We start from the raw sequence: 15397 nt of genomic DNA on the forward strand, positions 1-15397 counted from the left end.
TCGCCGGGCCGCCAATGGCTGTGGCTGGAGGCCGCCTCGCTCACAAAGCAACAAAACAACGACGCCTCCTCCTCTTCCTCTTGAGCGGCTGCCGGTAGACATCCACCCTCCTCCTCCTCCAAGACCCTTCGCACAACGCGGAGACGCCGTGCGTCATTGTTTGTTATCGCAACAAACGATAGAATTTTGCAGCCTTCGTTTCATCCCCTCCACGTTGGCTACCGTCAGTCAGTCAGTCTCTGTCTCTCTCTCTCTCTCAGTTTGTTTGTTTTAAATCTTAAAACAGAGCAAACCGATCGTCCCTCTTTCACGTTCAACAACAACAGCGGTCGGTTGTAAACAAGCGGCTGCTATCATCGTTGTTATTGTTTACATTTTTGTTTTGTTATTTTTCTTGTTGGAGGGGTGGTGTGTGGTGGGGGGGGGGGGCGAGTTTGGTTGTCGTCGTCTTCGTCTTCTTCGTCGTTTGCAACAAAATGTCGACAAAGATCGAGGAGTTGAAGAGGCAGCTGCTGGTGGGGCAGTTCGTGATGGTGGCCGGCTGCTCGGCGGAGACGGCGCTCGAGATGTTGGTGACCTCCCACTGGCAGCTCGAGGTGACGACGACGCCTCCTCGTGACTCTCTCTCATCTCCTCTCACTACCCCCCCAACTACCCACCTACCCCCCCCCCAACTACCCACCTACTTACCCACCTACCCACCTACCCACCAACCTGTCCACTCTTCATCTACCGATCCTGCGTGTCTTCCTAACCCGTCTACCAAGTGCCCACCACTCTGTTCTTATCCAAGTATCCACATACCTTTCTTGTTCACTCCTTGCCCCGACTACCCAAGTACTCGCCTACCCACCTTGTCCCCCTACCCTGGCTACTTCCCCTTTACTTGACGTATGTGAAAAAGAGCTTCATAGCTCATTGAATTACTCCGGGATAAATGTTTTGGTACTCGGTACAGTACTCACCCATTTTTGTATTTCCTTCCCCTGCCTACCAAGTACCCACTAGCTCATAGTCTTTTCTCATCCCTCGATATATCATCCAGTATCAGCCTATCCACATTCTCCCTGCCACGTACCCCACATACCCCCAACCCCACCATACCCCCAACCCCACATACCCCCAACCCCACCATACCCCCAACCCCACATACCTCCAACCCCACATACCCCCGACCCCACATACCCCCAACCCCACCATACCCCCAACCCCACATACCCCCAACCCCACCATACCCCCAACCCCACATACCCCCAACCCCACATACCCCCAACCCCACATACCCCCAACCCCACCATACCCCCAACCCCACCATACCCCCAACCCCACATACCCCCAACCCCACCATACCCCCAACCCCACATACCCCCAACCCCACCATACCCCCAACCCCACATACCCCCAACCTCACCTACCCCCGACCCCACATACCCCCGACCCCACATACCCCCAACCCCACACCTTGTCCTCATTTCCCCCTACATACCCAATGTGCCACCTTCACTCATCTCACCTGCTTACCATGTTATTACCATGTACTTACCATGTACTTGCCATGTGCTGCTTACCTGCACACCTGCTCCCAGTACTTACATAGTTGTCCACCTACCTGGCATGTATCTACTACCTACTTTACCATACCTACTACCTCTTTGTGCCTAACTGCATGTCCACCATACCTACTACCTGCGCAGTCACCCATCGGCAATGTTGACATTGTTATCGACGAATGATTGTTATTATGCACACGTACTTTGGGTGCTTGTGTCGCTCGATATCAAACGTTTGTGTTGTTGATGCGCCTGCGTGTTGCCCCATTTGTTATGTGTTTACATTTTAAAATAATCAATACTCGTATCTACTCTTTCCTGATTTGCTCTGGCGGGCTGGCATGTTGTGTGGTATGTGCTGGTATTTTAAATATTGTGTGTCTGCAGGCGTTTCGCTGTGTTGTGTGCACGTATGATGTCATGTGTTTTGTATTGATGTCTGTTGTGTTTATGTTTCCTGTACCCGCATGTGTGTGTGTGTATACATGTACTGTATATGATTTGCCATGTACCCGTATTATAGTGTTGTGTAACATGCAATATATGTGGTGTATGATAATTATCGGTCGACTTAGATTTAAACGAGATGTGTTTAAAGGCACACAACTGTGGGGAGACAAAGGCGGCCGGGCGTGGTACTGGTCACCCACCACCCCCTCGTGTACCATGACCACCTTCATAGGTGCTCGCTAACAACGCTTGCCCCAACAAGGCTGTGTTGGGGCAATCTATGTCGTGTATACACATGCGCCGAGCAATTGTGTGTGTGTGTGTACCAATGTCGTCTTGGCTATTTGGTTTAATGCGTGTGTCTGGGTCTCAAGTACGCAAGGACTTGGTGCAGTATTTTTCGTCTTTCGTGTCCCTGACATTGTAAGTTCGTTGCCGCACTGGTGATTTGCCAACAGTCTGTTTCGCAGTGGTCTTGCATAACACGGTGATTCACTGCAGTGTACACAGACACACACACAACACAGAGGGCAGCCCACTTTCATTTAACACAACCGTGTGAAGCGAGTGAATATTAGAGGCCTGGGGTCGGTTGGTATAATAATTACAGCAGCATTGTTCGCTGCAATTACAATGGCATTGTGATTTCCAATTACGAATTTTACACACTTATCCCAGGACTGAATAAGAAAGCTGTTTATTTTCAATGAGAGTCTCTTGGGGTTTTTTTTACTCGATAGCAATGTATGGACAATTCAATGAACGATCAGGATATGGGAGAAAATGGCCCAGTCCAAGGCCCTCACAGATAGATTCAGAAATCCATGCCCGATAATCACCGATACGATGAGATCGGGCACATTCAGGGCGATTTGGTTATAGGCAATGCATGAGGGTCAGACAAAGGTAGTGATGATTAGCCGCGGTATGCATGCGCATGTTACTGTACAGCAAATTATACATTCGTGGGCCATATGCTACGAGTCATCTGGCTGAGCTATTAGAAAAGGCAATAACTCCAAATTGTCCCGCTTGCTCATGTGAATGTGGGGCTGTTGTGCTCGTATTCGGTAGTGGTTCTGAGCCGTTGCTGGAAATTCAACATTTCTGTGGCCGGGTCGTATGACAAACCAACTTGTTGGGTCATCAGCTTATTCACCAGACGGCGATTAGTCTCCTGGGTGTTAATGTTACCCTGCTTAAGTGGACGATGATCGTGATGATGAATTACGTGGCCTCGTCCAGCCTGGCTGGGATATGTAACATACTATTAATTCATTTTCAAGGAAAGCCTCACAAAGTCTCGAGACATTTTCAGAAGCGACCCACAATTGGATGTTAGACCAGTTACTCTCTAGGCAATGGTTTGCACGTTGGAGGAAGGCCACGCATACAAAGGGGGAATAGCAATCAAAAGTCCACGCAGACGGGTCAGGAATTTGCCCGGCCACCGTACACACAAAGTTTGGAGTTTCACAGTACAGTGCCATCTTTGTGTTATTCACCAACCCCAATTTTTAAACGTGCCGAGTTAAACAAAAAAAATACACGTTCCACTTCTTTGTGTCGCTTGGTTTATTGTGTTGTGCTCTTCAAGTCAGCCAGGTTTTTTGTTGTTGTGTGCGGGCGCACAGTCTGGCGTGTGAAGCGTACAAAATGCCGCCTTGTGTTTACATTCTGCGGCTTGGCTTGTTTGGGGTTGTACTTCGTCACATTAACGCCCTCGTGACGATTTTTTTTGGCTAGAGGGAGGGGAGGCAATTGTATACTCGGCACCAACATTGCGTGTGTTCAGTAAAACATAATAAATAATCATTAACGGTCCAGGTTCCAAACCTGCAAATTCTTGCTTGCACCAGTTTTTGTAAGGGCTGACACGAGAGGGAGGCTCTAATAAGCTACCTCTAAAGGGCGTTTGGCCTACTCTTTTGGCCAGACATCTTGACATAAGAAATACGTGAATGAATAGATACAATTATCAGCCATGGTAAATCCACTGCTGGATGAAGGTCATCCAAAGCTATTGCTGTTTCAATTCTGCGGTCCAGCACTTGGACATGAGCTAAGCAGTCTTCGGTCTTCTCGGATGTGTTTCCAAAGGCGAATTATCCTTTTAAATGTGTTTGTAAATGTCCCTTCGAGTTGATGGGGAAACATTGTTTTTTTATGTAAATTAGGTCATGAATTTGAATGTCTCAGTGGGAGGTGAGCTGGGCGTTGTATCCCGCGGCCTGTGATTCAGCTCTTTGGGATGAGAGGGTTGGTCTATCACTCAGATTTGTGAACATCCCAAACCTGCTTTACTGAGAGCTGCACATATATGGCAGTACAATAAAGTGGGGTTGCTAACCCATATGTATGGGGACCTTTATCACCTAATATGCATAGATTTAATTTGAATACTCCTGCATATAACACTACTGAAATGTAATAAGCCAAACATTCCAATGTGTAGGACCCTTTAGATAAAAATCTTGAGACTCGGTGATACTTTACCGGCGAAATACATTACAATCGTATAACTTGTTTATGAATCTTCTTGGTTCTTTCGGTAAAGTCACGTAGAAGGAGAGTAATAAAATAATAAAAATAAAACATAATAAAATAATTCTCACGACGTTTCGGCCACAACGCAATGTCAACCTATGGACTCTGTACGGTATAATGAAGTGACAACCGAGAGTTTGATTAACCGGCACGGCTAACATCAGTGACGAGTAAGATCTGAACTGTTTCTGTACGCCCCCCCCACCCCTTCACCAACCGACATTGACCAGTGTGGTGAAGTATGGCCAAACCCGATGACCGACACAGCACCGGGCACGGGATGCCTTCATTCAGACATGGATTGACAAAGGGTTGTAAGATATATATATTTTAAAAATAAATCTGCTGTTATGGCAGCAGGAGTGAGTAGGTCATCTGTTGAACTTGTACCAAAACGTTGTGTGGCTTTCTTCCCCTTTCCAGGCAGCTCTGAGCATCTTCTTTCAAGAGGCCACAAGCCACCACCATCACCATGCCATGGTACTTGCAGTACATTACGAAAACCCACAGTCGTGACTGCAGTTTTACTGACCGTGTGTGCCTTGTGGTTTTTTTTTATTCATACACGGATCAGGTATGGCTTCCTTTTACTGGCAGAACACTTTTACAAACTCGGTTTAAAGGCGTGTACTGTGACGATGGAGGCGTTGGTGATGTCACCAAGCACTTCCTTCAGGGTGCGTGTAAGGGAACAGAGAAGTTATAACCCCAAACATCATCGGTTTCATGACCTTTCTGATTCATACAGAGACTGTAAGCCAGAGCGTACATTTTAAATAATATTAGTTTAGTCTTACTAAAATTTACGGACAATTTGCAATTTACGAACAGGGTAAAAATATATTTTTCAGAAACATTTTAACGATAGGTTTGTAAGATATTGGCAAACTTTGTTGTAGGGTGTTGTGACACCAGTGGGAATACGTAAGACATTGCGACCTACATCACATTTATAATGCTCTCTTATTATTAGCGCGATCAACTGTCACTAGTTTGAGATGCCAAGAGTCTGGATGGCGGAGATAAAAATATATATTTGTTCATTTTACCTTAACTGCATCACCGGAACCTGCCGTGGTCAATCCAAAGGACAGACAGCAGTGTCTTCACGGACACACCTCGACTGGTCAATGGCACACTCTTCCCACCTCACGGAGCCTCCAGTTAATGTTTTAATCGCCCCAGTTGATGCTCATTTGGGCCACTGACACCCGTGGTTTCAGCGTTGCCTAAACCTGAGAGGGTACGTTTTCATTGTATTCACGAACTAGCCTTTGCTGGTGAATTCTGCAAATGCGTACGAAGAGAGCAACACTTGCGCAGTTATATCACCGAAGTTGCTTGAATGGTTGGCCGGAAAATAACGAACATGTTCTCGCTAAAAATACAGAAACCTTTCGAAAGCGATAAATAACACCGTGTTGAGGGGGTTGCGGAGACTGGCTACGTCGTGCATACCATGAGCGTGTGTCCATAACATGCACTTGTGCAGCCGGGGCTATTTATAAATGCGTGAGCCACTCACAGACGCCAAGATTGAAAGACATCACCTTTAGCCCCACACCCACAGTCTAGGCTTTTCCAAACTCGAGTCATCACGCCCCACCACTGTATCCGCGCGTGTGTGTGTGTGGGAGAAGTCGTGTAGTGGTTTTCACGCCGTGCCACGATTCCATCTACCTGGTTTAAATTTCTGAGCATGCTCAATAGCAGTGGCACATGGGATACAAACATTTCTTGCACCTCCTCCAGGTCAACTCGATCTTAAATGAGTACACGGTGCAGGATGTGTGAATCTTAGCTTTGGGGAAACAAACACCCAACGGGTGTGATACTTTGGCCTTCAACAGATATATTTTGAGCAACTTGGCATAGAACTAACAAAGAGTTACGAAATACCGTCTGGCCAATGAAAACAGAGTTTATTAAAAAGCATCTGATGACTAGCGGTCTACGAAGTGCATAAATAATCGTGAGTTAAGGGACCAATTAAAAATGTGATTGGAAGTTGACATTTCAGTTCTCCACTAGGGGCAGCAGTGGTCAGAATTGTCCACAATTGGGCAACTATCCATTTTTTTTGCAATAGAAAACTGCGGCCACCATTACTGGTGAAACCTGCCTGCAACAATAATGATCGTATCCCGGCCTTGAGGCTAAATAGGGAGGGGGATGGCATGCATGCGTATGTGCACCATTACCATTTAGATAATTTTGATGCTATACATTTCCAAATGATAAGCCGCCACATTGTTGAGCTGTCGTTTGTGGCCAGGTCGCTTATGAAAAATAGGTTAATACCTAAGTGAGCTTTACCTGGTAAAATAAAAATTAGTTCAGTTTTATTTGTAAGTTATTTGTTTACCTTTCCTATACTTTGCATTCCTATCGTGTTTGTGTATTATTATTTGTTGTAAATTTTTGACACGCCCCTACTTGACATCTGTGAAAGATAACTTAATAGCTCATCGGATTCCTCCATTATGAATACATGTTCTGATTCCGGGGTCATTTGAGTCATCTCAGTAAGTTATCCCACAACATCTGGGTCTGTCCCATGACCTCCTGCCAGCGAGCCTTCCGATACTTCACATGATCTCCCGCTGTACCTAACCTGGCAAAAGTACCGTGGTGACGTTGCCGCCACTTAGTGGCGCATGGCAGCTGTCGTCGTCGTTCGCCATGACCGATTGAAAAATACTCGCGCGTGTGTCTTTGTTTGCCCGTGCAGGTGTGCGCGCCGTCAAACACGCCGGCGACACCGCCCAACTTCCCGGAGGCTCTCACGATGTTCTCGCGTCTCCAGGCGTCGGACAGCGGCGGCGGCGCTGAGGTCGCGTCGCCCACCCCGGGAGGAGCCCAGCACTGGGCGGCATCTCCGACGACGTCGCAGGTGCCCGTGGTGGCAGCCCCACCACGGCAGACGTGGCCGCCCGTGTCCTCGAGCCACCACGCGGCCGTGCCGTTTTGCGCCGGACGGGGAGGGCAGCAGATGACTTAACGGCCGGGGGAGAGCGACAACAAAAACTGACACTTCTTGATTGTGGTGATGAAACGACAGGACAGCCGGGGGCGGGGTTGGTAAACGACGTCTCCCCGAAGGCTACAAAAAAAATGCTAAACTTAATGATGATTACAGCTATTGACTTACAGGGGTAGAAAAGTTAAAATAAGAATCGTCTTTCTGAAAAATACATCTTTAGTTTCGCAGACTGTGATCCACTTTGGTGGTGAGTCATTGTATTTGTCTACCCTAGGAGGCTGTTACTATAGCCACCCCCTTTGTCATTGTTAATACAAAAACAAAAGGGAGATTGCTAAACAAGTCTTGTACACGTGGACCCCACTGCTCACATTGCCACATGCAAGCGTATAGAAATACGATGCTATCGTCTCAGGGTGCCATCCTGTCGCTGTGATGACATCATCCTGTCGGTGTGATGACATTGTCATGCCTCCACATGTCTTCCAAGCTTCATGGCTACACCTCGATACGATTGACTCGTAGTAAAAACAGTGAGCAGTTGGCAAATGTCTACAATAAACATCAACAAGGATCGTCGGCAATGGAGAACGCTGGTGCCATCAACCACACCTAATGAGTGGGAGACACGGCGATTCCGAAGAGGAGCAGCAGTCGTTAGCAAAAGCAGAAGCCAACTATTTTTCTTGTACGAATAATGTAAACATGCGGCAGTGCCACGGGTGATAAATCGTAGCACAGATAAGCCCATTGTTAGATTTCGTACACGGCGTTCTCTTTTTGGGTAGAAGGTGTTCTGGAAGCATTGGAAAGCGAGGACTGGCATGAATGCAACACCAACCAACAGTTGGTGTATGACAGAAATCGATGGCGGGACTACTGCATGTGACCGATGGACCCAGCGGCCTCCGTAAAGGCCGAAACAGAAAGATTTGTTTCGGGATGTGCGTTTTCGGACGCATGTGATTGAGCTTGTGTTTTTTTTTTATAGTAATGAATATTGTTTTTTTAAAAGAGGAATGAATTATGGGTATCCGTTTTGAGGCAGCTATTATACAATGAAAAGCATTCGTAGCAAATGATGTTCCTCATGGCCATACCTGTGCACTGTTTCGCAGATACATGCTTAATGAATAATTGGAACACACAGGGGAGGACATGCCTGTGGTCAACAATTACAGGTTTGGGATGGAGCTATGAATACATTTTGTATTATGGATGCGGGTGATGGTTTACTGGGTTAGAATAGTATCTGTTTTAGAGTTGGGGTTCGTGTTCAAGATATTAAGTGTTTGGGGTGGAGGGTTAGTGTTACAGGCAGGGTATTAATTATTTGTGTTAGTGTTTGTTTTGTGCAACAGCAGTCCAGATTGGAATCAAGCACCGGAATTAAATTATTGCAGGTTCGTGTTGGATTAAAACCCACACTTGCCAGACTCAACACCTGTGTGTATATATATATACCAGTAGTCTATCACTGTATGGAGGCAATACATTTCTGTTGTTAATATTGTTTTTAGTACCGAGACATTTCTCTACGAACTGTTTTGTAAAAATTGCGTGAGGATGCATTTTTTGAATGACTTCAACCTTTGGTGTGGAAATTGAAGCGTCAGCATCGACTGGTAATACATGCATGCATGTGTTGAGATTGTTTCGTGTTTTTCTTGGCTGATGTCCTTTATTTAACCGACGGAGAAAACATTGCGATTTCTCTTACATGGGGACATATAGTTAATCTATGGGTCGGAGCAGAACTGAAGGTTGCAAAACTAGGTGGTACAAATTTTTGTTGATGGTCTATGAGAGTGAATTGACAGTTGGTAGCACAATCGACAGTACTGACTCATATCCATTACGAACCAATGGATTGTCTTAAATTTGAATGTCTACTTTTTGTGAGTAAATTCAATAATTGTGGTTTCAACTGTGATACTCGTATGCATTGGCATACCCTTGAGGGCGATGTTGGTGTCTTCTATGGTAACTCTGCAATAGTGCAAAAAAACTGGAAGTAAAATAAAATTTGTATATAAAAAAAAACCCTAAACATTCTAATGGAAATTGTATAAAATATTGAATTGCAAAATTATTGTATAGAAATTATTTAAGACTTTTTTTATGAATAGGGTAATGTCATGTATGCCATAAAATTTGGCTGAAATGTAAAAAAAAACGTAAATAAAACCAAGTTTGTTTTATTATGATGAAAACTAAAAATGCATGCACAAGTGCTTTGAAATTAAAATCAGTCCGAGCGAAGCACAAACATGTGCAAGATGCTTTTATTTACAAGACATATTTACAGCAAGATCCGTGCAATCGCTGCTCGTTTAAGATTGTAAAAAGCTGGTACAATACAATCAAGACCACGTGCACAATTCTCTCCGATTGTTCTACACTTTGCAAAAGGCAAATCAAGTTTGAGAATTCCTCTTTAAACTACTCCCTAATCTAAAGGAGTTCTGCGAACAAGATGAGAGTAATGAACCATCTGTTCAATTTGGCAGGTTTCAATGCACTTAAAACGAGGTTTTTCAAAGCCCAGTCCTCACATTCTGAGGTACCACGCACGGCAATCGTCGCCATCCGTGTGCATACTAACGGCCTGATTAAATTATATTATTCTTGTCCAATTACTGGAAAACATGCCAATATATCCAACACATAACGGCTGCGAAAATCACAAGGGATGCGTTTCCGCTGTTTCATAACGGTGTGAATCTGGTCACAAGTTCTTACACTTGGCACGCTGTGCTTGTTAGTTGGTAAACACAAATACATGCATGCGTGGCACGTGGGTGTTTGCGATACCCCACGCCACATTAAGTGTACACCGCTGGATGTGCGTAATTTATTAGAAGTTGTGCCATGCGATAAAAACATTGCAAAGGACGTTACAAGTCATCTCTGCTTCCTCCCCACCACCTTCCTCTCGATGAGGCAAGTCTTGGGGCGGAGAGCTGTGAGGATACACAACACACACCCCTCCAGTTAGCTGTTAATGCATCACTTGAAAAGTCTAAACGCTTACAGGCCACAGCTTCTCTGCTAAGCCTGTGTGTGCAATTCTGACAAGGACAATGGCTTGACCTCTATTTAACAGCCTAATGAAAATCTATGCATCACGAATATTATTTTGATGTTAAGAGTGACTTGGCAAGTATCAGGGTCTATCTAGCCAGGTCTTTTGTCAGAAAGCCACGTTGCCAAAACACTCACCCTGATCAACCGACGACGTCTTCTTGCTGCTCTGCAGGATGCGGTTGTCGTTGAGGAGACTTACCTCCTGCTCTTCCGCACGGTTCCTGGGTGGGGTCCCAAAACCACCAATTACTCTGAGACTCACACACAACCACAGTTGCCAGCTAAGCTACCACACCTCAACTGCATGACTAATACTGACCTTGTGGTTTTTATATTCGCAAAAATTTTTTGTTCAAATTGTACTATCTTTGTTATGTCATACGATGAAACATTTTTAATTCACGACCCTCGCAGAGCAATGCATCGCACGGTGGTTGAGATTGTCCCAAGGAAGGTGATGTTACAGAACTACCTCTGAGGCTCCAATATTTAAGAGTGAGTAACTGGTGTTCTGGGAGAATCTTGGGAGATGGAAAGGTTGATAATCCAAGGAGTGAATTGGAGCCGTGAATACTGGAGTAAAGATCTGTCGAGGAGAGGCGAGCGTCATACCGCAGCACGGTGTGTCGCTCCCGCCGCAGGACGTCTGCGCTGTCCGTGAAGAGGATGGTGTGGTACGGCGTGGGGCCGGTGCAGGTGGGCAGGATTCCACGCGCCGCCTGGCTCACGGCGTCCAGAACGCCGTTGTACACGAGCAGGTCATCCACGAGCAGCTGCAGCAAGGACAATTGCAATGTAGACCATCGCCACACACCATAATGTCTCATAACCATATTGGCAGTCATTGATAACCAGGCTGAGACCGTAAACTCTTAAACTAAAATTTGTATTTCACCAGGTAGAGCTCTATGTAGCTCTTTTTCAGAAGCGACCTGGCCACAAATAATAGCGCAATTAAATGGCTTATCACGTGGAAGTTTATAGCAGCCATATACTCTAAATACATGTTTCTAAATGTGGAGGGGAAAACTGGAGGGCCCCGAGAAAAATCTACAAGACCACAGGGAGAACATGCAAACTTCAAATTTACAAACATCAGGGTCAGGATCGAATCCACGACCTCTTGCATACCAGGCAAGGGAGTTAACATTTCGCCATCATCACAGCCTCACTATACTTGAAAACCCATTTTTATCACGGGCAGCTGAATCCTGAATTCAAAGCCAGGTTCTCCGCAGTGACGGCTCGGTGCTACACCGTCGCGTTCGGCAGGGGCGCATTCTTACCCCAAACTCCTTTACGCCCCTCTGTGGCGTCTTGCTGTAGTTCCACAACTTAATCATTGAGACGGTCGTAGGGCAGTCGAACATCACGTACACACGGTTGACCTGCCGCACAAGCCACACATTCAGGAACATTGAAAAAAATCAATTACTGAAAATACACAGTCATTATCGGCACCAAAAAAATGAACAGCTTAGACATTTCTGTCATTGAAAATCCCAGCAACTTTAATATTCATGTTAGTTGTTGGCTGCTTAAAGTTTTAGGCCTTTGGGCCTGTGCTCAGAAACTATTTAAAATATTAAAACTTCCACATTTAAACTGACAATCGTTTGCTGATGAATTTTGGAGAAACTAAAACCAATTCATCATTTGCCTAATTGAAATTCTGATTTTAAATATTGGGTCAGCATAAGGCACATTTACCAAAAATACAAACTACATTTTAGTTCATTAATGAAAAAGATAATGAATGTTTAGTTTAATTGTAATAGTATATTTACTTGTAAAGCTTCACCAATTCTCAAGTATTGGATTGATGAGGATAGGGTTTGGAATGTTTCGTACAAATTTCCTTTCCAGCATTTTTACATGTGGGACGATTTTCCTGAAAAAAAAACACCCATGTCAGTCTAATGCCTGAATGAGGAGGAAGAGATGCAATGCTCAAGTGTGAGATTTTACAATTAAGACCGTGACAGGCACACAATTTGTTGTAATTGTTTTTGTTGTTTTGAAACAGCAGTCCTTTACTATATTTTCCTTAACCCAAATCCAATGAAAAAGTGATGTTCATTCTAAATATGCCTTTTCCTGGTTATAAAGAAGGACTTTTTTTATCCCACAAAGCCTCACCGAGTTCCAAAACTCATTGTCAGAATCCTGAATTTCGATATTGGACCAACCCGTTTTAAAAAGGGAGTTTTCACATCTAAGGAAACCAAAGCACCTAAAGAAAACTCACACAGGTGGGATTAAAAACTCTACAAACATGACCTTTCACCCACTTGCTGTCCTGCCATCTCCTTACCACCTCCATCGGGTATAAGGTTGGAATTCTCAAAAGACACTCATCTCTGCTCAATCCACTCATCTCAACTCAACAGCAATGCATTACAGGTGTGCACCACCACACCTGGTGGAAAAAAACATTGCTGTTCTTTGCATCACTCAATTTAATTTTGATACATTTTCATTCAGAGCCATTTTTGTATTACGTGTGGGAGCCGTGGTAGTTGAAATGTTAACTACCTCTCCTGGTATACAGGAGGTTGTGGGTTCGATCCCATCCCTGGCACCTGTATATTCGGAGTTTGCATGTTCTCCCCGTGGTTGCGTGAATTTTTCTCCGGATCCTCCGGTTTTCCCCTCCATATTTGGAAACATGCTTTTATAGAATATTCTGGCTTCTATAAATTTCCACATTGTGGCCAGGTCGTTTTTTAAAAAGAGGTATGTAGCTCAGTGGTCCTTATGTAGTAAAATTACAAGTTTCGTTTCGTTCGTTTAGAGAGGGGAAGAGCGTGGGGGAGCGTGGCGTGCGTGCGTGCGGCGTTGCCCGTGTTACCAGGCCGGGAAGCACAGGAGCTAGCCACGCTTGCCGGCCGTCGCCGCCATCCGTCACGCCGTCCAGCAGCTTGTCTGGCGTGCGCACATCCCCACTCACTCTGTCCAACACGTTCACGCTGTCGGGATACGCCGCGATGTCTTGCCGCGTACGCGAGTCAAGGGGCCGAGCGCTTCAATGCAGCGATCTATGTGACGAGGTTTAGGCAGCAGAGCACAGAACACATAGCACATACGACACGTAGCACAGCATACACAGTACACACAGAACAATAACAGCATTCAGCACGCAGTACACAGCACAGAACACACATCACTGAGCACAGTCCAGTACACAATGCAGCACAGAGGACAGGACACAGCACACAACATACAGCACAGAGGGTGCACCACAGAGCACGCAATACACAGCACACAGCACGGTGCACACAATATACAAGGCGGTGTGCTCAGGAGCACGTTGCACAGACAGACCCGGGCACGCGTGTCGTGTATTGGTCGGCTTGTGAATGGATACTCTTGGGTGTCAAGGCGATCGGGTCGCCCTCCTCATTGTAGAATTGGAGGCTGTTGAGGCCGATGTAGTAGGGGTCGCCCCAGCTTGACAGCAGCTGGAACTGAAAGAGAACTGGAAAGCGCCGTCAAGGAAGGCAGAACTTTGGCAAAATGCAAACACAAAATGCGGTGGCTGACTAAAGATAAAATTTTGACAGCTGCATGTCAACAGAGATTACGGAAATCAGTTGTAAGAAATAAAGTAAATAGGTGTCCTTTGTGTATCCAGGATAGCTTTGCTGAGCCTCATTATTCTTTTTCAAGAATGTCCTGAACAAGTGCTGTGTTCTCAATATTGCATGATGGTGTACTTAAAAAAATTGTACATTGCTCAGCTCTGAATATTTGTCCATTATATATCCAAAAATGTGGTTGTATATGTTGCCCAGTTTTAAGTAGCAATGTGATGCATTAAACCTACCAGGACCCGACAAAGACGTTTAATTTTAAATTGTAAGACTCAGGATTGTGTTAGTGCCATCCCCCATGCCCCCCACATTCCCGCCTCCCCCCATGCCCCCTGAGCCCCCCACTACAGCCAAAAAGGATACAGCCACAGGGCATCAGCGGGGCCTCATAGTCCATGCTTGCTCTCTCCATAACAGCAGCCCGTTGATCTTTGTGTCTGTTCCTGTGGAATATCACAAATATATTGTCATCACTCTCAGTGGCGCAGTGGTGAGTGCGATGTAGTATGAACACAGGTGACTCGAGTTTGATTGCTAGTGATGGCTAACATCTGTGTATTGTCAGTCTTGTTTGTGCTCCCTAGCTGGTAATGTGTACTATCTGGTTAATTCTGACGAGTAGCATGGAGTAACGTTTTAGAAATCAAAAACAATTCTCACACACATATGATGCATGCATCATAAGTGTAAGAATCAGGTTCAATCAATGAATCAAACATTGCTATACGGCCTATATTGTGGTGATTAATTTACCTCAAACAGCAGTGTATCCATGTATTTTTGGCTTTGGTGGTCATCAGTGCATTGTCAGTCTCACGGTGTGAACGGCGAGTTGCACAGCTTCATAGGTCTACTCACTTGAGCACCGCTGACTTTCCGTCCCCATGCCTGTGGGCCACATCGGCAAACAGGACCTCTTGCATGAAGTCAAAATGGCAGTTCCCAGGCCCTTTGCGAATGAGAAAGCCTTCCGGAGGAGACACTGCCTTCCCATCCACGGTCACGTGCACAGTCTTGGCCTGGCGACATACCAAGCAGGGAGCAGCTGTTTCAAACGTGGCTGGAAGGTTTTGTACGAGCAATACGCAGCACAAAAAACACACGGCACGCAACAAGCAAGATGCCGCACGCAGTACGCAATGCACAGTACAATGTATGAGGTGCACACACAAGATGCAAAATACGGA

At 45.5% G+C, this 15397-nt stretch overlaps 2 protein-coding genes across 5 annotated transcripts in view; one reads left to right on the forward strand and one right to left on the reverse strand.

Moving 5' to 3' along the window:
• On the forward strand, positions 1-9175 carry LOC144730256 (UBA-like domain-containing protein 2). Its single transcript, XM_078610914.1, has 3 exons — positions 1-596; positions 4971-5027; positions 7279-9175. Exons 1-3 carry the CDS (start codon positions 477-479, stop codon positions 7546-7548), a joined length of 447 nt encoding a protein of 148 aa, XP_078467040.1. The 5' UTR covers positions 1-476; the 3' UTR covers positions 7549-9175.
• Positions 9176-9799: 624 nt separating this feature from the next.
• LOC144730254 (katanin-interacting protein-like) overlaps positions 9800-15397 on the reverse strand; it is a 32628-nt gene continuing 27030 nt past the window's right edge. For 3 of the 4 annotated variants that reach the window (XM_078610911.1, XM_078610910.1, XM_078610913.1), the window contains 8 exons: positions 15069-15229; positions 14574-14653; positions 13985-14095; positions 13469-13608; positions 11904-12005; positions 11230-11390; positions 10753-10838; positions 9800-10493 (listed from right to left, as the gene is read on the reverse strand). In XM_078610911.1, the coding sequence (XP_078467037.1) occupies positions 10435-10493; positions 10753-10838; positions 11230-11390; positions 11904-12005; positions 13469-13608; positions 13985-14095; positions 14574-14653; positions 15069-15229 (900 nt within the window). In that variant the 3' untranslated portion in view covers positions 9800-10434. Of the gene's footprint in view, positions 10494-10752; positions 10839-11229; positions 11391-11903; positions 12006-12404; positions 12509-13468; positions 13609-13984; positions 14096-14573; positions 14654-15068; positions 15230-15397 lie in introns of those variants that run through there. The other variant, XM_078610912.1, reaches the window with a different exon arrangement.

The sequence above is a fragment of the Lampetra planeri genome, chromosome 35 (genome assembly GCF_965212315.1).
Source record: "Lampetra planeri chromosome 35, kcLamPlan1.2.h2, whole genome shotgun sequence".
Taxonomy (NCBI): domain Eukaryota; kingdom Metazoa; phylum Chordata; class Hyperoartia; order Petromyzontiformes; family Petromyzontidae; genus Lampetra; species Lampetra planeri.